The 24,264-nt window shown below is 36.6% G+C and overlaps 1 protein-coding gene across 1 annotated transcript in view; it reads left to right on the top strand.

Annotated features, from left to right (window-relative positions):
* MTHFD1L (methylenetetrahydrofolate dehydrogenase (NADP+ dependent) 1 like) overlaps nt 1-23,917 on the top strand; it is a 122,550-nt gene extending 98,633 nt beyond the window's left edge. Inside the window, exons 26-28 of the mRNA XM_070932648.1 lie at nt 1,073-1,225; nt 19,788-19,895; nt 22,074-23,917. Coding sequence (XP_070788749.1) covers nt 1,073-1,225; nt 19,788-19,877 — 243 coding nt within the window. The 3' untranslated portion in view covers nt 19,878-19,895; nt 22,074-23,917. The remainder of the gene's footprint in view (nt 1-1,072; nt 1,226-19,787; nt 19,896-22,073) is intronic.
* Nucleotides 23,918-24,264: the final 347 nt, after the last annotated feature.

The raw sequence follows: 24,264 nt of genomic DNA, 5'->3' as shown, positions 1-24,264 counted from the left end.
AGATGTTTCTGAATCAGAATGCTGCCTGGCCCCCACAATCACAGCTTTGTGTCACCTAACAAAGAAAGGCTCCTGGTTAAATGATTAAAAAAGTGCATCGGACCTTCATTGCCACTTTCATATCTCAGCATTCCACATGTCCTGGCTCCCTATTTGAATCAGAGTCTATGGCTGATGCTTATGTTTAGGGCACTCTGGTCTCTAAACCCATGGTCTTCCTGACGTCCTGAGTACTTCCTACAATTCTGTTTGTTCCTTACACTACCTTGAGAATCCTCTCTTCCTGTTACTCATTCCAGAGTTGAAGTCTCCAGGCCTTGAGATTCTGATTTTAACTCCCTCCTGCTCTTCATCCCTGTGAAAATTAGAAAACTTTAAAAATGATTTATATAACTTTTTATTTAGTTGCCGGGTGAGTGGAAGGATTTGTTATCTTACTTTACTCTAATTAATCTCAGCAATTCCTAGATTAATCCCTTTTAGTTATGGATGTATATATGTTCAGTATGTAACTCAACAATTCACAGCTCAATAGCCAAACCAATAAACAATATATTAACTATTGAGACAAGCCAAACACAACTGCATATGCTTAAAATGATACCCTGTGATATGATAAAATGCCATTCGAGGTATGGATTGACCACAAAAATCTGGCGGCTTTACAGACCCCAAGGAAATTGTCACCGAAACAAGGTGAGGTGGGCGCAATATTTTCAGCATTTTCAGTTCACCCTCAAGTAGATACCAGGAGGGAAGAATTTCTTGGCGGACGCTCTGTCCCAACTACCGCAGTTGAGTTGTTGAGTTACTAGATAAGATATCGCAATTGCTCTCTTTGTGAACTGTACTGGGCCTTGAGAAAGGCATTGAAGAACTTATTATTAATTAAGATGTATGCCACAATCTATTGAAGCTTGAGCCAAAGACTTATTCCTAGAAGTCAGCAATGTACTGGTAATAAAATTTAGCTTTGTTTATTGTACAGCATGCAAAACCTTGGAGAGGAAACTGTTGTTATTTCAGTGTGGTATAGATACATTCTCTGTCTTTCTTGTTTCTGTTTTGGTAGGGATTTGGGAATTTGCCCATTTGTATGGCAAAAACCCACCTGTCTCTTTCCCACATGCCTGAGAAGAAAGGTGTTCCCACTGAGTTTGTTCTACCTATCAGCGACATAAGAGCCAGTATTGGAGCTGGATTTATTTATCCACTGGTGGGAACGGTGAGTAGTCTATCTATCGCATTTGAAAAATTATGTTTGGAACCCTGTGGTACAAACAGAATAAAAATAAATAATCAGACATCTCTGAGATACTTTATCTATTTATAAGGATTTACATCAAATAAGTTTTGAACCAAGCATATTGATTCAAATGTAAAGGATTCATTGTACAAACCACGGGTGAAATCCAGCAGGTTCTGACAGGTTCTGGAGAACCGGTAGCGGAAATTTTGAGCAGTTCGGAGAACCGGTAGCAGAAAATTTGAGTAGTTCGGAGAACTGGTAACTGAGTTCTCTGAGGACCCAGTTTGTGGGGGCAATAAGCTGACTTTGTATAAATATACAAAAGTATGAAGGCTATTGCTTAACGCATTGTAAGCCACCCTGAGTCTCCGGAGAAGGGCGGCATATAAATCAAATTAAAAAAAAAAACACACACCTTTGGCTGGCCCCAGAGTCGGGTGGGAATGGAGATTTTCCAATAACATTTCCCCAGGAGTGGGGAGGGAATGAGGATTTTGCACTATCCTTCCCCTGGAGTGGGGTAGGAATGGAAATTTTGCAGTATCCTTCCCCTGGAGAGGGATGGGAATGGAGATTTTGCAGTATCCTTCTCCTGCCATGCCCACCTAGCCACACCACGCCCACCAAGCCACATCCACAGGACTGGTAGTAAAAAAATTTGGATTTCACCACTGGTACAAACCCAAATAGGAGAGGAATAGATTTAATGTTTCTTCATACAGCAGTATCCCAGAGATGCTTCTCAAACTATGAGAGTTCAAAGATTATAAGGCAGAAATTTTGAGCCCAAAATTTCTGTGGCTAAGCAAGACAGTTGTTAAATGAATTTTGCCCTGTCCACTGTATTGATGAATTTGGTGAAGGCTTCCACTTGCTGTTTTAATCTTGACCTAAGTATCGTCCAGATACCCTTACCAATGAGTGGATGAAATACCTGTGAAGGAGTTTAGGGCTTTGGTTTCTACTTCTTCCTTGTAGAGGTTGGCCACAATGGGGGACACAATTGAACCTATAGCATAGCCATGTTTTTGTTTGTGGAAACCTTCATTGTATTTAAAATAGAAAGTGGTCAGACAGAGGTCCAACATGGTACATATGTGGTCTAAGCTGAGGTTAGATCTGTCACTTAATGTGCTTTCTTATAAGCAGTTGTTTCCTCACTACCTCACTATAGCTTCAGTTGTGGGAATGGAGGTGAAGAGTGAAGTGACATCATAAGAAACCATGGTTTCATCCAGATTAGATATTAAATTACTGATAATAATAACAACTGTCGTTTCTACAGAACCTAAACACTAAGCAATCATAAGAAGAATGTGTTCTTGTAGTGTTACCTGACCAGTCCAGAGCACAGTCTGATTTTCTTACATGAGCAAGACATTTGGAAATAGTAGAGAGCTTCTGACTTATTGTTCTGCATTACCAGTGAAAGGGCACAAGGAAGGAAGTGAATCCCAACTGGATGTGCTTTGAGAAGTCAGGAAATTCTGTCATGAGGATTCTCTGGCCTTGCAGTTTGCTTTCTATGTATATAGCCAGGAAACATTCCTGTCACCACCACAAGCACGATAAAATGTCAGAATGTCCAGAATGTGACTTCAACCTTTCGTGCTCTCCTGAGAGCACGAAAGCACGAGAGCACTAATGTCTTGTGGTATATTATGAATAAGGCTAAATATAAATTGTATTTGACTCACTGAAATTCTAAAGATAATATTATACAGATTGTCCTAGACTTACGACCACAACTGAGCCCAAAATCTTTGTTGCTAAGCGAGGCAGGTGTGTTCTTGCCTATTTTATGACCTTTCTTGCCACAGTTGTTAAGTGAATCACCGCAGATGTTAAGTTAGTAACACGGTTGTTAAGTGAATCTGGGTTTCCCCATTGGCTGTGCTTATCAGAAGGTCGCAAAAAGTGATCACATGACTCCAGGGCACTGCAACCATCATAAATATGAGCCTCTGAATTTTGATCACATAACCATGGGGATGTTGCAGTGGTCGTAAGTCTGAAAAAGCAGTCATAAATCATTTTTTCCAATGACATTTTAACTTTGGTCACTAAGCAAACTCATGTAAGTAAAGGACTACGTATATATGTATGCGTTTGCCTGTTTGTTATTTCATTATATATGGCTGCCCATCTCAAATTAATAATCTGAGATCTAAATACTTTAAAAGAAAATTTAAAAAGGAAAGCACAAAAACAAAAAGCAGCACATATAGAAACAGCAGGCAGGGTGAAAACAGACCAATCAAAAGTTAACATCAATAGTGTACAGGTTCAGTCCTACCTTTTGACCTCCAGGATTGGGGTCAGTCTAAACTCTGGTCAGTAATTGGCCAACTCTGATCTCCTTTCAAATTCATACACAAGTCTAGTGTTCAGATTTCCTTTTCTAGGTGAGATTGTTGGGAGAAGGGGAAGCATTTTCATATATTGATTTTGAACATTTCTGTCAGAAACAAACAAAATCCTTTCTAATATTTTGAATCTCAGTTTTATAAAATATTGTTTTGCACTGAAAATTCCTATGCGACACGTAAGTCTATTTAAGGGGTGAAAACTGCACACAGCTTTTTCCAAATGTTGCCATAGTTTTTAGGTCATTTTGCAATAACTCTGACTATTGTACGTTCACAGGTGGGCTTGTGACATGATGACCTGATTATATGGCAAGCAGGCAGGAAGGCTTGTTAAATTTGTTTAGGAAGTTGGTGAGGTCACTAGTGAGTTATGCATGGGTGGGGAATGATTGGATTCTCTTGTGCTTGTGAGAGATTCAGACCCACCCAAAAGTTATTGCTGCTTTGTACTTTCCCACATATTAGTTAATCTGCTTTAGTAAGAGTCCTCTGTGCGACACAATGCAGAGGAATTCCACTTTGACTTACTCCAAGGACAACAATGATTTAGAGACAATACAGAGCTGCATTCTTTGCCTCTATACAAAGTTGAGATAAACATAATCTTAGTCAGCCAGTATTTGACGCTTCAAGGTTTTTTAATTGGTTTGTTTCTTTACAAAATGATAAACCAGCCCTGTGTTTATAAATGTTAATTTCTAATTAATATTGTTTTGAATAGAAAATGTTTCCATTAATAATGTACATTATTTTAACAGTCACATACGTTTTGGAATGCTGAAGGTTATTGGTCTTGTTGACTCACACTCCCTAAAATATTTTCTGACCCTTAGCTGAAAATTGATGACTGAATATTTAAGTCACAACAAGGCCTTAGGCATTCCAGAAAAAAAGTCTATAAATATTAAGAGCCCCCCCCCACTAAATGAATGGTTTAGGATTGCTGATAAGTTCCCTGTTTGCAGAGTTTGATTCTTTTTATTCATATGCTGGTCTCAGCTTTCTGGATCTCTTTAGGCACCATCCATTCCAGCAGTGTTATAGAATCTATAGGTAACCCAAGAAAAATTTTCAAGGCTGGATATAAATTAAGCAAGGATTTTTTTTCCTTCTCCCTTTTGTGAAGCTATAGATGTAGGTTGTTCTGTTTTTGAAGAATGAATTCTTCACTACTTGTTGCTTTCTAATGGTTTATTTGTTGAACCAGGGTCTTTCAGTGAAGGCACAGATTGCATGTGATGTTAGGTATGGTCACCAACGGTTAAGTAGAAGTTCTGGTATTTTAGAATCAACGTTTTCAGTTGCATCATGTCATTTTGAGTAGAAAAGATTGGCAAGCAAGAGAGGTGCCCTTTCTCACTGTCACAATACAGTAAAATAAGCAATAGCGCACATGGCTTATGATTTCAACCTCCATCTTCATGTCACCCTTTTTCACATTTATTCTGAGATAATTTATGAGACACTCCAGAAGCAAAATTGAAACCTTTGAGATACTGTAGATAGATAGATAGATAGATAGATAGATAGATAGATAGATAGATAGATAGATAGATAGAGGGACACACACACACACACACACACACACACACACACACACACACACGTGATGTGGCCAGTTCATGATATGGTAGATAGTAAGGATGAAAATAGAAATGGCTTCCTTTGAGAAGCTACTTACTCCAATTTATATCTTATTTGGAATGGGAAAAGATCTTAATGCTAAGAAACTTCTATTTCATTGATGAATTGCAGCTGTGTGATGTTGGGGTCCTGGGGGTGCAAATGGGCTGCTCAGGGCACAGGTTACCAACCTTTGGGCTGAACAAAACTCAGTGTACATATAGTCTTTTTTCCCCCTTGGGATTTTGCCTGCTCATTTTTAATTTGTGTACTTCGAACAAATTTAAAAAAGATAACGGGAAAAATTACAACACAAGTTGCATTTTTATGTGTGAAAATGTAGTTCAAGATAAATCACAAATACAAGAGCAGAATCAACACAAGGGAGAATAGGCTATACAGTACATCAGTATAATTGGATTATGAAGATAATTTGTTTTTAGTCTAATAGGTCAAGACTATTTCCTGCTTTGCATACTTGCCTTCTTTCAGTTGATTCTGACAATTGGTTTTAATTATACAGTGTGTTAGGAAAGCATATATGTTTGCTATTATAATCGCCACATCTACTGTACTATCCAGGGAATTTTTGGGGGGTGGGGGTATATATTAAATTGTAATGGATGAGGGAAAAATCCTCAGTTTGCTAACAGCACTATATAATATATTATAATAACATTTTTCCCTTATAGCTATTTTGGCAGCTGGAAATAGTTTAATTTTGATAAGTTTGACATAAAGAATGGAATGTGTCATTTTTAGAGGCCAGAAATATATAGGATAAAAGTTTAAAGAAAAATGGAGCAATGAAACTATGAAACAACTGAGAAGTTGTTGGTTGCTTTTACTCCAATCAATGGCAATTATGTGCTGTTCCATTAAACTGCATTGCAAGAAAATACAGTAGGAAATGTATTTCACTGTATCTGGAGAATGGCAGGAATCTCTGAAGGGGTTGATTTTTTTATTTCTAGAATCGGGTTTTTAAAAGTGCACTGGCAAAATTTTATAAAATTATTTGCTTGTTCTTTCAAATTCATCAAATGTTGGCTTCTTGAATTGCCTAGAACTTAGTTGTATCAGAAAAAGTAATAGAAAAGGTATTCAGAATACAGTTCATGCTTGCTAAATCAAAATCTGGATGATTTATATCAGTAGAGATATAAATCACTTAGGCCTTCATAGCTCAGCATCTTTTTAAGCATCTTTTATATTCCTTGTATGTATTTCTTGAAAGAACGATAGGAACCTGAGAAGGAAATTGGGAGATGCTTTTTAAAAGTTGAATCTGAGATGTAGTTTTTGTTGCAAAGGTTCATTCACAGTTTACAATAGAAAACAGAAAACCTGACAAATATAAATATTAACAAAAGAAAAAAGGATGGCTTTCATTTTGAGAGTATTTCTATGTAAAATACTTTTACATTTTTGGGGGGAGGGGTGGATCAGGACAAGTAGGACACCTGTCTGCCACAATCTTCTTTTGTTTGTCTTTATTCTCTGAGATCATAACATTTCCCTTCCAATACTTCTCATATAATACAGAATGAGAAATTACGAATTCATTTCAGTCAAATGACATTGATTTCAATGAGATCATTAAGGACGAGTAAATTGCAGGACAAGTATATTGGAGACAGAACATGATGTAATCAATACATTTTAAGGATGGATCAAGTTCTCTTTAAATCCCAGCCAGCTACATTAACCAATTAAGATTAATGAGGCCACAAAGGCAAGGGGCAAATTGGATAGGCATATTATTTTGCTTTCATATTAAAGTTTTTTTTTCATTTTAAGTGGTCTCTGATAGATAGAATGGCTGAATCATTACAAGCTTTCATAAAACTCTGGGGTCTTTCTGCTTTCTTCTTCTGATCATATCTTGCTCTTTGTTCTCCTTTCTCGGCCTGCCAGGAAAACGGTCAGCTTGCTCTCTTTATCTAATCCATTGCTAGGAATGTTTGGCACGCCTTCAGCAGATGGGAAAGAAAGCTTCCTTCCCTTTGAGAGTCTCTCCTGTAATTAGTCAGCCATATTTGTTTTTATTGAGTTACTCAAGGAAGAAATAGAAGAAAGGAGTTTAAAGGGGCAACTTATAGAAGTATACAGTAGTGAATTAACTAAAAAATAAATGCTTAAAAGAGGAAAATCAGATGTTCAAACCAGCATATCGTATTCCACATCATTATATGATAAAGGTAAAGGTAAAAGTTCCCCTCGCACATATGTGCTTGTCATTCCCGACGCTAGGGGGCGGTGCTCATCTCCGTTTCAAAGCCAAAGAGCCAGCGCTGTCCAAAGACGTCTCTGTGGTCATGTGGCTGGCATGACTAAATGCCAAAGGCGCACAGAACGCTGTTACCCTCCCACCAAAGGTGCTCCCTATTTTTCTACTTGCATTTTTATGTGCTTTCGAACTGCTAGGTTGGCAGAAGCTGGGACAAGTAACGGGAGCTCACCCTGTTACGCGGCACTAGGGATTCGAACCACTGATCTTTCGATAGACAAGCTCAGCGTCTTAGCCACTGAGCCACAGCATCCCTCTTCATTATATGATAGAGGTTCTAATTCCACTGTAATGAAATACTTTGAGCCCAGAGACACGACCAATACACATTTTCTTGTTGGCTGATTTTTAATCATTTTCTTCTCTTTATTTTTTCTTTGTTCTTTAAATATTCCATTTAGTAATAGAGGGTTTTGTATTGTCTGAGCAATGGAAATTTCCATCATCTTCTGCAGATTGGTATTCACAAAGGCATAAGGAACGGAAGCCTTCGTTATCCAAAAGATTGCTTTCTTTCCCCTGTCTGGAAGTATTTACTCCATTGTCTGTGTAATGGAGGAGAGAGAATGGTGTTTCCCTCCCTCAGCCTCAAAATTGCAACTTGGTTTGATGCCCTTGGGGATGTAATTGTTTGGTATTAAAACATTTAGTACTTTTTTTCTTTGTCATTTACTTGCATTAGCAAATGCTACAAAGAAATGCTTCCCCCCCCCAAAGAGATTCTAATGGGTGTCCAATTTCATAAAGAACTTCTTCCTCATGACTGGAGGACAGATTTCTCTCTGAATTGGATTCATGAGGTGTAATTCAGGAAGATAATAGCAATAGTATAGGATGTAGTTATATGATCTGCCTATATTTTGTGGATTCAGTATGTAGAAGTACATGAAAGTGAATCTGCACCCAATTACTACTGTACGTATGCAGAGTCTACCAAATGCTGTTGCAACTTTCATTATCATTCTGCTTTTAGTGTATATGTGTAAATTTCCAGCAGGAATATTTGTTATCTTCAGATCAGTACTGATACATGTGGTGCTCCTTTCTTCACTCGGCAAAAACTATCCTCACAGCTAATTGAAATATTCCAAGCACATCTTGCAAACTTTTGTTTCCACATGGTGGCACTCCAACATGGATCTCATATTTGCTTACCAGATGGGTGGTTCTGAATCTTCCCAGAATTATCTGTTGGGATCTTTATGAGATAAAGATGTCCTTGATGTCTTTTGCGACTCTCAGGTGTGTTTGTCAAAATTCCAAAAGTATTTGTTTTTTAGAGAAGGTTTTGATATTGTTTGTAAGAACGCAAGCCAAATAGCTTCTCTTTAGAGCATCTCTTTCAAATTTATTTATTATGTTATTGTAGAATGCCAAATTCATGTTCTGCAACATAGATTGAATTTCCACATTTTTCTTTTTTAAAATAGATATTTCTATTTTGTACAGTTGATGCACTGACCATTAGGAAACCAGCTAATGCACAATATGATGTTTTCAAAGGTATTTAGCCAACATCATAGTTTTGATTTAAATTGAGATTAGGCAGTTTATTCAATTGCTTTGAAACTTGAGTGCAATGGATTACATTAATTTTGGTCTCAAGCATGTGCCATTCATCACAGAAACATGTGAGATCAAAGTAAAAGGGCATCTAAACCAGGGATAGGTTCTACTTACCTTTACTACCGGTTCGCATCGCTGACACCTTTGAAGCTACATAATCCAATGGGGGTGGGGTTGCTCTGAGGATGGTAGAATTTTTAATGTGTAATTGGTTGTTCTAATCCCTGAACTTGTCCCCTTATCGGATCTGGAAGAAAAAGCAGTAGCAATAAATGGACCTTCTTTACTGCCCTGTGAAAATGGATTAAGGATTTCTGAATTCAGAACTTTGCAAAATGCGTTGCACAGGGCCTCCCTCTTTTCTCCCCCCTTTCTTCTCATTGCAGGGCTTTTTATTGGTTTTCTATTGAGGAAGCTTCTCATTCTGATGTGTAAGTCGGAATGGGACAACTTGCAGCAGCCAACTCATCACAGCCAATTTGCTGCAGGACAATTCGCCACGGACAACTTGCTGTAGGACAATTTAACAATTCTATTTAATTATTTTAAAAAAATATTTTAATTTTTGCCATTCACATTTCACACTGTCTCTCCTTTTGCATCCTTTCTTTAATGATTCTAATCCACTATTTGATATTAGTGGAACTCCTTGCCGACAGGGAGTTGTCCTATGGCAAGTTGGCCATGGCGAATTGTCATAGTTATTTCTCACCACCAGTCCCAGTTCCTAACTTGATCTGAGCTTTTGTATCCAATATAATCAGTAGAACAGGGTTCCCCCCCCCATTTTCTTTTCACGAGTTACTCCAACCAGCATTTCAGGAACTGGATCCCCAATTATGGAATTCTGATTCTTGCTACTCTAGTTCCACACATCACTTTAAAAGGATTTAGAGATTTACAAAGCAAATGTACTGATGGGAGTCAGAATGGCACTAGGGCTATTTTGCTATCATTCTTGTTAGTAATGGTACATGGTAGATGGGTTTCAAAATCTGCATAAATTGCATTTTTATTGTGATTCTCAATATATGGAGTCTTGTGTGCAATTTTAACTGCTGCTTAATTCTTATTTTTCTTAAATATTACTGTGGTTGGTAGAGGAAAGTCATATAAAAGTATTTTGGTTTGGTTTGGTTGTTTCTTATTTAAATCGTACAGGATTAACAACCACTCATTCAGCTGCCATTTGAAGTTGCAAAAGCGCTAAACAAGTGGTACTTACGACCGGTCCATAAAATTCAGGCCATCTCAGCATCCCTGCGTTCATGTGATTGTGATCTGGATCCCTGGCAACCAGCTTGCACTTACGACAATTGTAGTATCCTGTGATCATGTAGTCACCATTTGCAACCTTCCCTGTTGGCTTCCCACAAGCAAAATCCATGGGGAAGATGGCAGGGCAGGTCACAAATTAGTCCAATAAATTGCTCTCCCTCTACCCCATCTGGCAGCAGCCCCACTGTACTCATGCCACCTGTCCAACCACAATCCTTGTTTAACAATGGCAACAAGGAGTGCCAAGATTGCCATCACTAAACAATGCAGTTGTGTGATGTCATGCTTTACTACCACATTCCTTAGCAATGGAAACTGCAGTCTCAGTTACTGTTGTTAACCAAGGAATATCTGTATATATCATATTATACATGATATGGTTGTCTAAGCATGTGTAGGGTTATAGATGCTCATTTTATTATTTTCACTTTAAACTGTAATTGTCTTCATGAGAAACACAAGTCATTAGCATTAACACAGTATAAGTAAACTTCGAGTTATCCCTATGGGAACCATAGTGCTAGCGTTTTAGTGAGCTTTAATGCAAAACTGTACATATTTAGAGAATTTCTTTGTTTAATTACAACTGGCAAAGAGATTCCTTCCCTCCAAACACATGCAGAATGTAGAAGCAATTGTAAAACAAAGAATAGGAGATAAAGGCACTTTGATTCTTCCACAACTTGAATTATAATGTAGGGTCATTCTGAAACATAACCACCAATAAGCCATTAGTCCAGGATCTACAATTACCTATCAGAATTACCACTGCCTGAAATCAATTACCTATGGCTTTTGAAAGTCCTTCCAAAGGTTAATGGGAGTTAAAAACCTTTCTTTGCTGTTTAACTTGTAAAGAAAAGAAAAATAGTTTTCAAAATGTAGGAAGCACTATCTAAAAGCTTTAAAATTACATGAAATACTAAAAAGATTCACATATTGTTCATAGAGTGACTACTTTGAAATCCATCATTTGAATTGGTTTGATATAAAGCAGGCTTCCTCAAAGTGATCAGTATTAACATCCATACTGGGGTTGATGCTAGTAATAGTAGTAGTAATACTATTAGTTAACGTAGTATTTAATAAATCATTTTCATATACTAAATGAACAATTTGAAACTCATGAAAGGGTTGATGAGCTGAAGGCTTTGGGAACCCCTGATGTAAAGCAGATTTTTAAAAATGGACAGCATCTGGATTGCTCTGGTGATAAATTAATGCAAGCACTGACTTTCTAGCAGTTTGGATCTTTGATTTGTTCGTACTCATCAACAAACAATATCTTACCATATTATATTGGCTGATCTATTAGAAAAGTAAAAACACATTTGGGACATTTCTTTGCAACCTCGATAAATGATTGATTTTAAATAGTGGGTTAGAATGTTAATTCATTCTTTGTATCAGTAATTAATGGCTCATAGAAGACAGCTTTATAGATCTAATATATCTTAATGGTATCATGCTCCATTAATTTCTTCCTCTGCTCTTCAAAGCCAATATACCTAAACAAATTTTACTTGCATCTTCCTAGGTCATTCTAGTGATAAAGATCCATGTCTAGTTAAAGGTTCAGAACATAGGAACATCATCATCTTCACAAATCTGTTCCTTTTTTTTTTTTAAGATTTGGAGATATATATAGTAGATATGTTTGTGAATAATATCACAGAAAATAGAGGAACACTTTGTGATCTCCAATTGTTCTTAAACTCCAGCATACATTCAACAATGTTAGTTAGTTATTGATTATTGTCTATTTGTCTGTTCATGTTTGTTTATCAAAGGTATATTGAAATGTAGAGTATTTCCCTTAGTTTTTTGACATACTTACTAACTTTATTATGAAAATGAAGACAGCTACATAATTAGAATTCAGAAACTGCAATTAAGCTTATTCAGAAACTAATTATTAACTAATTAACTAAGTAAACTAATTATTCAGAAAATAATTAGATTTCGGCAAAATCTGTTTAGGAATACTATACTATACTTCCATGTCGGAAGCACCGAAGCACTTTCGTGTTAAAAGGATCAACCAGTGACATCACCATTGCCCAGGGAATACCTAGTTGGGGGCTCCTTCATGTCCCCATTAAGGTACCCACCAAAGTGATAACCCGTCTATTTATTCGCATTCACCTGCTTTCCAACTGCTGGGTCAGCAGATGCTGGAGTGAGTGACGGGAGCTCCCCACCACCACATGGCAGCAACCAGGTCCCAAATGGGAGCCTGCCAGTTGTCAGCCCAGTGCCTTAACCACGTGAGCCATCATGCTCATCTGCTTAGAGAACCAAAACAGAACAAAGAATCATGATTATATTAGAAATGAATAATTTCAGGGAATATATTATCTAAAATAAGGAATGTATCTACTGACAGAGAAAGAGCACAACAGATCTAAGGTTAAGATATTTAGCTTGTGGTGAAAGCCTTAAGCTTGAAACAAATAGTTCATTGAATGTTGACAACATATGCATAAATATACTAAATATCACATTTAAATTAGTCAGTTGATATTAATTCTCCTGAAATAGCAATAGTGAATTTTGCCGAATTTTGGATATGATGCTTTTAAAAAGTGGGCTAGGGAGAGAGAAACTAAAATAGCTTTTTAAGAGAATGGTAAGGATGAGGTGGGGTTTAAGTACAAATGCCTTGCAAGAAAATTACTGAAACAGAGGCATGTTTAGGCTCTGCAGTATCTTGTGGGTGTGTACGCTACCACACAGAGAACAGAGACAGAAAATTTACAATATTAACAATTATAAATATTAAATTCCACATATTAAACTACAAAAATGCAAAGCACACAGTGAATGTGCAATAAACTTAAATTAATACACAATGCATATAAAAGGGCTATCAGTAAAATTATACCAAGAATTTAAGAGCAATTTTATCACTTCGGCTTTACTGTGTTCTACTGAATATTCCATTCCACTGGATGCTCTTCATAAAGTTGAAGTTAGTTCATTTTTATTAGCTTTCATTTAACCAAATTTTAGGGGAAAGCTCTGATTGCAAACACAGTATAGGAATGCATTATATAGCTGTCCAAGTAAATGCTTTACTTTCAATCTTCCTCTCCATTGTGCAGGAGCTTATAACTAAAGTACCTATTGAGTAGGGTGAGGTAAATATACTGTATGTTGACCTAAGGAAATATATGACCACCTCCCATGAAAAACTATGCATAGCTATACGTTTCAGGTTAGAACCAAATGCTGTCATTCACAAAAGGAAAATAAGAACACATTTCTCTGCATTTTCCTTATTAAAAGAAGGGAGAATTAAAAGGATTTAACATTTCATTGTCCTGAGCTGCTTTTATATAGAGCATATGTATATTTTTGCATTTAGATATATGCTTTAAAATATGCTATTTGAATTATGCATGCCTTAAACATATGTAAAGTTGTTAAAAATTGTGCCGTCGTATACTTTACTCTTTTATTAGTCATAAAACATTGTGAAAGGATTTAATGGAAACAAAGACAAATTAAGAGAATGTTTTACTGCAAGAGCATGTAGGAACTATCAAAATCAGAGGTTGGTTTGCTTTTATACTTATGTCAGGATTTTTTTTTATGGCCAAAATTAGTGGACAATTTAAGACAGTCCATTAATGGAAATGCTGTCTGCAGTGAAAGTGCATAAGAGATGGAATATTCAGATGGGCGCCATTAATGCAAATACAGGAGAGGACATCAAATCTCAGTGGTGCAATTAGCATGGAAATGTGGTAGAATTGCAAAAATTCAAAAACCAGAAGATGGTAAGAAAAATATATAAAATCTATAATTTTCTACCATCTACTAGTTATTAGTATTTTTTGCAACCAATCTATAGTGATCCTAGATTGATAATAGTCTGTGGTGCCATTTCTCCTAGTGAGTGCTACCATTCTTCTTGTTGGAAGAAATATCCATCTGGTTCAGTTCCAAGCTGGGAAAAAGACACTGGAAACATGGAGGCTGATTGGAAAGATAGTTTAATGGTGAAGCAGAAGCACATGGGTGGTTCTGGGCAGCTGACCAGATGGAGTTGAGTGGGTGGCTTTTATACCTTCTCTTGGGCTTTGAACTTGAGCTTCCTGTTCCCGTGCAAGAACATGTATTCTATTGGCTGTTGTCAGACTCCCATAGGGCCCTGTAGAGGTCATGTTTCTCTGAGCTAAAATTACTTGACGTTTGGGCTGATGTAATGAAGGAGCTTGTTGTGCCATGTGGTGAGCTCTGTTGCTAGATGATGTTAATCCTATTATGTCCCAGAGGGTCATGTCTTAATCTCATTACCCTGGAGCTGGATGTCTTTTGTCTTGTAGTTTGGCTGGCCCAGTCTTTAAAGGGGGACATAATATCTGCTGGGGGGAGGGAGCTGGGGCTCTGAGTGTCTATCTCCCTTAAGATTTTTTAATGCTGCTGAATGAATGGCGTTTACTACTGGTCCTCAAAGTTCTGGTATCACAGCATCCCTGCAATCATGTGATTGTGATTTCTGACATTCCCTGCTGACTTCCCACAAGCAAAGTAAACCACCAAGAACTGATCAATCAGGGTCAGGTTACTATGTGCTTAACAATCCACATAGTCCTTGCTTAATGAGGGCAACCAGGACTGATGGTATTGCCGTCACTAAGCAACACAATCAAGTGATGTCATACTTTCCTACTACATCATTTAGCAGTAGAAATTCTGGTCCCAATTGCCATTATAAGCCGAAGACTTCCTGTCGAGCTTTTGGATGTAAACAACTGTAAGACCTAGAGTAGCAGAATAGAAAAATTCAGTGTAACAATTATATCCGCCCAGTATTTTAAATCTATATACATACAAATCTGTTCATGAAGTCTCCGGTTTTTCTTGGGCGAATATATGATTGATAGATAGACTTGAAGGTATTGTGACATAATGAAAGTATGCAGAATTTTGTTCTTGGTTTCAAGTTCCTATACTTAACACTGGGAATGAATAATTTCTGTCTATGAAATGGCTTGATTATTTTGTGCCTTGTTGGTGAACTTTGTTTTTGAAGTTTGAAAGTTCTTCCCATGTCGAAGATAATATTTTATAATGTTGTTTGGAATATTTAAGCTTCATAAACACTGTCCCAATTTCAATTGTTGATTATATTGTTTGAAGAACAGATACATTTTCTTCTCAGAGAGAATAAAATGTCTTTATTTGTATTCAAGAAAGATTGCCTAATTTGATTGGGAGCTAGTCTTAATTTTGTATTTGCGGCCTTATCATTCACATAAGCAAGTAGCAGCACATAAAGAGGAAGTAAAATGAATATATTTTTCTAGTTGTGGATAAAATAGGAAAATAATGCATATGTGTGTTTAATATTAGCATTGCTTTTAATTTTTTAAAAAATCAACAGATTAATATCTTTTTTAAAATGCCATATTAACATAAACATTTAAATTTGTAGTAGTTATTACATTTTAATTCTCATATTTATGTAAATATAAAATAAATCAATATATTTTCATAAACCCATTCATCTCTAAATTTGATTTAGTGTGTTCTTAAGCAATTTTGGGGATACTGAACTTATGGATATACAGGAATTATGCCCTTGAAACAAAATGTAATTATTTCATTTATTTTTGAAAAGACTATTTCCACCCAAATTAGTTCTTATTACAAAGTTTAGAATGTTAGTTGATCTCCAAACTAACTCCATCTTGGTCGCTCGAGGCATCAAATCACATCAAATCTATTGCAGCCCTAAGGTCAAATGCGAACAAAATATCTAATAAAAGAAGTATTACATCCTTGTGCAATCTTTCCCAGTCCTCCAAAAACCATTTCCTCAATGGAGATATTGTTCAATAGGATGACCTGGGCACCTTTCACAAGCATTGATATCCGGGTAATTCTGCTTTTCTGTCTGTAGAGATTCTCAGTCATCCAGGTCATGGTTGTCCCAAAGGTACAACCATGCCTCCTGAAAAAAGGAGGCAACTGGACTTTCTTGTTTTTTCTTTGAAGACGTTTCGCTTCTCATCCAAGAAGCTTCTTTTGCTCTGTCAGGATAGGGGGGAATGGAAGGATTTATATTCCTTGCAGGCAGCTGGTCGTTTGCATCCTAAAAGTTGAATAGTTACTACCACCTCTTACAATATTACACAACACAGTATCAACAGTAGAGACCTTCAAGTTTCTGGGTTCTCCCAGGACTTGAAACGAATATCTAACACTAGAACCATCATTAAAAAGCACAACAAAGAGTGTTCTACCTGCATCAACTCAGTTGATGCATCAAGTTCAGATTGCCCAAGGATCTGCTGATACAGATTTACAGAGGAATTATTGAGTCTGTCATTTGTACCTCTATAGCTGTCTGGTTTGGAACAGTAACCAAAACATGACAGGTACAGAATTCATCAGATAGTTAGGACTGCAGAAAAAAACAATTGCAACCAGCCTGCGTTCCATTGAGGACCTGCAAACTGCATGAACCAGAACAAGGACTGAAAAAATATTTACAGACCCTTCACATCCTGGACATAAACTGCTTCAACTTCTCCCCTCAAGACACTGCTATAGGGCTTTGCATGCCCAAACAACTAGACACAAAGATAGTTTCTTCCCCCATGCCATCACTCTGCTGAATACTTAACTCCTACAGCACTGTCTTCTGCATAAAGAAATTTACCCATCTTCTCATCTTTCTCACCTCTCATCTTTCCTACTACCTTCTCCTATTGGTGAATTATGATGTATCATTTTTTGTTGTCTTACGATTTATTGTTGTATCTTATGATTTATGATCCATGATCTATCACTTTGCTGTTTGTATGCACATTGAGAGCTTATGCACCAGAGACAAATTCCATGTGATTCCAATCACACTTGGCCAATAAAGAATTCTATCTACAAGTTGCTGAATAAGGCAATTTATGAAGTCAACTGGTGTTGTGTGTGTGTGTGTGTGTGTGTGTACAGAGAGAATGTCAATTGGATCAGCTGTTTCCAGTTTGGGGAATTGTAATGAATAATGCCACAAACCTTCCTCTGTTTTCATAATTTTCTCAGATAATGGGAGTCATTAAATATGTTTTGTTGTGATTTTTGTCTTCCTGTCAGGAAGACATAAATATTTCTAAATATTAGCCCTTCCTACAATCTTTCCCTCCATAGATTGCTTCAACTATCACTTCTCTGTTATGTTTATGTGAATTTCCACAAAATGCTTTACCACAATTGGATATCCCAAACTGATATTTTCTCTAGAGGCTTTGTAACACTTGGATGAGGAATTCAGATTCAGAGAATGTCATACAGGGGAAAGGATTTGTGCGTCCTTTTCTTAGCATTGCAGTTCATGATGACAAATAACATTTTTTTTTAAGAATCAGAGGAGATCTAATTATGAATTTCTTGCCATCGTGTTTAATTAGAATGAGATCATAACCTTCTGCATTGTTATTCTCTTGGCAAAATGTATCTTGGCTCATTTAATTATTGCAATTTTCCTCTTTGGTCTGCTTGTGTCCAAGCAGAAAGTACCTTATAATTGGTTCTGCTTTGTATCAATACTATCGATTCAAGCACCCTAGTTGTTCCTACCTATTGTTTGGATGTTTGTTTTCATATTTGTTGTCAGATCAGCCTGCCAGGATCCAAGAATATTTGCAAACTTTTGTCATGGCATTTGTTTTGTCATAGGATATAATCAGCTTGTTTTAATTACATCAAGACGGATGCTGGGCATTTCTGTCTTTTAATTAGCTGCTTATAGCTAATTCTTTTAAGATCTATTAAGATGCAAGCTGCATAGTCTCTGTATAATTGGTGTATGTATTTAGCTTTATGTAAAGCAATATATTCAGAATAGCATGCAAATAAAGTTTTCTTTCTTCATTAAGAATCAAGAGAAAGATTCTGAGGAGAGAAAACTGGAAGTTGATGAGGCTTCCCTTAATTGTTAATCAATAGCAGTTTACCGAGTTCATGGAAATACAAGAATACTGGGGAAGAAAACAAGAGAGAAAAAAGAATCATGGAAAGGGAAAAGAATATACAGATCCTGAGTGTATTGCTGAGTGTATTTTTGTACCAGGAATCTTATTTTTTGTTTCACAAATCCTTGGGTTTTATGCAATATTTTATTATGGTGATCTTTTTTCTTAGGGTTTATAATAAACACTTATCTTTCTTTCTCTCTTTGGGAAGAGGGACATTTGTCCTGTAGATTGGTGGAAATAGTTCAAGCACTCTCCTCAGTTTGTAGAATATTATATACAGCAATCTTGCCTAACAACCCTATTTCCATTGCTAAGTGAAGATGTTGTTAGGCAAAACATCATGTGACTGCACTACTAAGCAACAGTAATTCCAATATACACTAGGCGAGGACAGTGTCATTGGTGAGGACCTCATGTGTCTCCTGCCCTGCTCAATCTGCCAGCTCCATCCTGCTGCTGCTTCCCTAGTCAGGCCTGGCAAGCTCCCTTCAGCAGACAAGACTCCACTGCCTTGCCACACTTAACCATTGTCAGCTAAGGGAAGTTTGGGGTGGCAGAGTGTAGGGTGGCCAAAGGCAGAGATGGGGTGGGGAGATAGGCAGATGGGGAGAGTTGAAGCACATCCTTCAGTCTGGGCTGGTTCTCAAGCACCCAAATTTTGATCCCATGACCATGGGGCACTGCAAAGGCCATGATTTTGGGGAGCAATAATAAATACCATTCGTTCAGTCTTGTTGTCACTTCAAATGGTCACCGAATGTTGTTGTTAATAGAGGATTGCCTATTTAGAAACATATTTAGAATTTATACCCCCTCCACAAAAAAAAGTATGAAATCAGATACTTCACTTACATTCCATCTTCATCGGCTACAAAAATATCCGCCCAACCTTTGTAATATCCAGGCTAAAATTATTTTCAATTAATTATTCAGTATATTGCAGCAGTATGATTCATGTCAAATTATTTCTGTAATCGATAACAACCATAATTTTGGAAATGCTTATTCTTCTAAATGGGTCCTAAAAATAAAAAGAAATAAGCTGGTCATAACAGACTTCTGTCGGATGCAAACTACATATACATAAAGTATGGTATTTATAAAGTTTCTGCTTTCAATCCACTGTAGTTAACTATTTACATTCCATAGGCGTTCCTTTGCTTTCTGTCTCTTAGAACACAGAACTTTTTTATAAGCTTAGTCCCATAAGGTTTGGGATATTATAGCCTTTTATTTCCTTTCCCAGAAATTCTTTGCAATCATTTTAAGGGATTTGGCTTAGCAAAAGGAACTGGAGTAGAACTGGGTTAGTTATTTTCTATGGGCCATGAAGAACATAGTGGTCTTCTACTACATCCTATCTACGTGTAGAGAGGTTTCCAGGTTACAATTGTTGAAGTGTAACTCCTGGTTCTTTGATCCCTTAGATGACCACTATGCCTGGATTGCCCACAAGGCCTTGCTTCTATGATATTGACCTGGACCCTGATACAGAACAAGTAAAAGGATTGTTTTGAAGATTCAAGCGAAATCAGGTGAGTGGCTTACAGAAATGCTACAAGTCCCTTTTTCGAGAATGTTCTATATTTAGACTTTGCTTCAAAGCTCCTTGATAAAATAAAAAAAGGGCAAAATAAAAATATAGGCTGTATTTTCCAGATAATTACAGTGACTCTTTTAGCAACAAATATACACTTTTCTCTTAAGTTTAATATAGTTTATTTTTAAAAGATTCTCAGGACCACTTAAAGCCAGTGGAAATACAGCTGTTAATTTTAACAACTTTGCATTGCACGTGAAGTGTTCATTTGCAAAGGAGTTAATACTTGCTAATTATTTCTACTTAGTGGCTTGTCTGTGTTTGTCTGATAACAAACAAACGCAAAAGTGATTATATATATAAGGTTATAAACCAAAACTAGCTTATTTATTTATGAGTCTGTGTGATTTACTGAAAGATATATTCCATATTTATGCTCCGGAGCAGGATGTACAACTAAACCTGGCAGGTCCCACGTCTTCCTGATGGGCCAGATAATATCAGATGCAGAACTATGGGGAGGGAAGTCCACCTCCGATATATTAGGAGGTGGTGAGAGGGAGCAATGGCTCTCCACCTGTTCAATATTAAGCAAGTTCCAGACTTGCTTAAGTGTCAGCCCTCTCTGCTGTGGCTACTGTTTATTAGAATGCATGTGGCAGGCATCATTGTCTTCACCACGTTATGTATCTGCCCTTCAAGAAGAGTGTGTGATAACTAAGGCATAACAAGGCTCAAGATATTCCAACTGATACCTGCAAATGCAGCTTTGGACATTCTTAGCTGCATTCTCAGTGCTTCATGATGAACAAAAACACTAAGTAGGTGAAGCAGAATTAAACTGTCAGGTGCTCTTGTTATGTGGGGTAGTTAGCAATATCAATCCTAACATGACTTCCTCTTTCAGGGAAGGTGCAGAGCAGCCAACAAACACATACACATTGTAAACCAACAAACAAACAAACAGAACAGAACTTTTCTGTCACAACAATGGGTTGAACATAGAATCATATCATTGGAAAGGACTATGTAAGATCACAGACTGGAGAGTGTCCATCCTTGAATCTAAACTGAACTTTTCCTGACAAGTGACCGTCCAACATCTGCATAATTACATTCAATGAAGGAGAGTCCACTAGCTCTCCAGATGACAGGTTTTACATTCAAACAGGTCTTTCTGCTGAATATGTTTCTAACATTTAATCAGAAATTGCCTGCCTGCAATTTCAACCCATGTTTCCAACTCATTCTTTGGAATGATAGAAAACAAATGTTGACTTTCTTTTGTGTGATATTCTCCCAGGTATTTGAAGAGTATTATGAAATTATTGCAATCATTCTTCATTCCTTCTCTTCACAGAGCTATAGCCATAGACTTACGTTACAAATTGTACAGAAATATATGGTGAAAAATAACTGTGATAGATTATGTGAAACTTTGTTACATACATACATGTATAAAACACACACACACATCCATCTCTCTTAACATTTCACAAGTCTCTAAAGAAGGCTGTGCCATTAGGCCTGAGATCCCAGGGGACCAAGAAGATGTTACAAAGGTTTGCTTACTGCAATTAATATAATCCTTTCTTTGTTCATGTGATTTTTCTACTTTTAATGATGACTGTTTTTATATATTTGTTTTTTACTTAAATGCTGTACAGCACCAGAGTGCTTTTTTGGCAGTGGGCAGCCATACAAATTTGATGAATGGAATAAGGAATGAATAATTAAATCAGTATTATCCATATTTCCTGCAACATTCGTAATAAAATGGTTCTATCCATACATTTACAGTTATCCTTTGCATTTGATATTTGTTCAATGTTTGCGACATTATTGCAGAATTGTATGAAATAAGAAAAAAATAATATATTTTTCTTAATCAAACAAAATGTAATATATATGTATCATTATTTTTATTATAAGCCACCCTGAAATTTTAAAAATAAGTGGTATATCAATATGCCAAATAAATATGTAAAAATTAATAGCTGGAACAGTCAAAAGTTTGTTTTGATTAATCGTAACGCAATCATATTAACTCATGACACAATTTCATTGCAGGAAAGTTAATTTCTGGCATCTTTTTTAGAAAACCAAAAGATTCAATTATTTATACAATGAAAAAGAAAATCTTTAATGCTTTGTTTTTCCTTCTATTTTTCAGAGTCTTGAGCGGGGAAAATGCAGTTTCTATACTTCTTGAACCAAGAACCAAGAACGAATCTGAAAGACACTTAAAACTTATCTTGGAAGAATATTGTGCTATATTAAAGCAGAATGAATAAGCTCATCTCTAAAATAATTCTATACTGAAAAACCAAAGTCAGAACAAAAAAAAAAACCTGAACTGTTTCATACAACCTATGCAATGAAATGTTTCGCAGAACATGCTGTTGCTTATGCACTAATTGTTTACTGTAGTAGATGTGGGGAATGAAAGAGGGATGTATGCATAGTGATGGAAGGGGAAGTAACCACTCTTAAGATATATTTGAACCAATAGGCAAAATGTTGAAGTTAATGTCAATTAGGAAAGCAAAATTACGAAATGATGCCTTTTGATACATTTCTTCCATTTCATAGCCACAATGCTGCTTTTTTTCATTCAGCCATGGAAATTGTCATAAAAATTATGATGGAAATGTGTAGCTTTGGGCATTGCTACGTAAGGAGAAGTGAGAGGCGGTCAAGTTAGGGTTTCAAATGAGTACAGTGCTCATAATCTCATGTCTCTCATCAGCACTGCTTTCTGTCAAATCAGTTTGGACTTCGTGCCTTGAGCTATTTTGTTTGACTCCTCTAGATATTCCAAAGGATAACAAGAATTCTTTCATTTTACAGTCAATGGAAGTAAACAACAATTTATTGTGCAGCTTCCAAACTTTAAAGAAATGTGCCATAGGTTCAGTCTGTCTCCTGGTAGAAGTTTTTGCCCTTTTTTGGACAGAACTATCAACTGAGCATTTGAGATCTGAGAATAAAGACACAGAACCACACACTGTTAAGTAAATTTAAGGAACACCAAAATTAAATGAACTGCACTGCTCTAGATGAATTACTTTATTGGAGAAATATTTTTTTCCATGCCATTTGGGGGACTGACAAAATTCTTTAAGCTGCACCCAGTGCTATAGAAGTAGATGCACTATGAAGCCTGGAATGACTGAGGGTCTCTGGGCAAAAAAAAGTAATCAGTTCCCCTTCATTGTGTCTGGAATTGACAATACAGGTAGTCCTCAATTTACAGCAGTTCATTTAGTTACTGAAAAAAAGTGACATATGACCATTTTTCACACGACCGTTGTAACATCCCCATGGTCACGTGATCAAAATTCAGACATGTGGCCACTGATTCATATATATGACGGTTGCAGGCTCCTGCAGTCATGTGATCACCTTTTGGTACCTTCTGACAAGCCAATGGGGAAGCCAGATTCACTTAACAACTGCATTACTAGCTTAACAACTGCAGTGATTCACTTAACTGGGGCAAAAAAGGTCATAAATGGAGCAAAATATACTTAACAAATGTCTCACTTAACAACCAAAATGTTAGGCGCAGTAGAGGTAAATTGAGGACTATCTGTATTCTTTCTCTTGTTGTCAACTGCTTTTGCTAGGGATTAGTATCAAAGAAAAGCAGAAGCTGCTGTCTTATGCTTAAAGCAAATGATATTGCTTCTATGTTCACATATCAGTTACATGCAAATAGAAGACATTTTAAATCAGAGGTGAGAAACCTCTGGCCAATGAGAAAGATGTAGCCAATAAAACATCCACTTTTGGCTTACAGAAGGTCTGCCTTATGCCCGAAACCCACCCAAAATTTATTCACTGCCTCCTTTCCAAAAATGGAAAAAAGTATTTGCTCCACTCTTCTATATTGAGGAAAGTCTGCCTTCTTTTCCCCATATGCCTAGGAAGAGAAATAAACCAAAATTCAATTTGCTTCAGCAGATTCCTGCTGCATCATTATATAAGGATTAGGCATTCAATGTCCTTTGTAAACAAGGCAGAAACAACTGAACATTCATGTTTGCCATGTTGATTCGAGTTTATTTAAACAAACCAGGAATTTACTGCAAAATAAATTAAATTCTGGTTTATTCTTCCTCTTTAAAGAATAGAGAGGAAGAAGTCTAATATTTCATATGGGATACTTTCTGTTCATGCATATAGTTTAAAATAAATGATTTAGCATTACGTTGCAGAAAATACTTCAGACTACAATATATTTTAACAGAGACTATTATTCCTCATGGCTGCTGATTATTATGTGAGAATACACCAAATTGCACTAGTTTTACTGTATATAGAAAACAAACTGCATTTCCTCCAGGAAGATACTTTCCTCT

Source organism: Pituophis catenifer, unplaced genomic scaffold (genome assembly GCF_029215685.1).
Source record: "Pituophis catenifer annectens isolate HBS135680 unplaced genomic scaffold, rPitCat1.0.hap2 SCAF_1, whole genome shotgun sequence".
Taxonomy (NCBI): domain Eukaryota; kingdom Metazoa; phylum Chordata; class Lepidosauria; order Squamata; family Colubridae; genus Pituophis; species Pituophis catenifer.
This window is presented reverse-complemented; position numbering and strand designations above follow the sequence as displayed.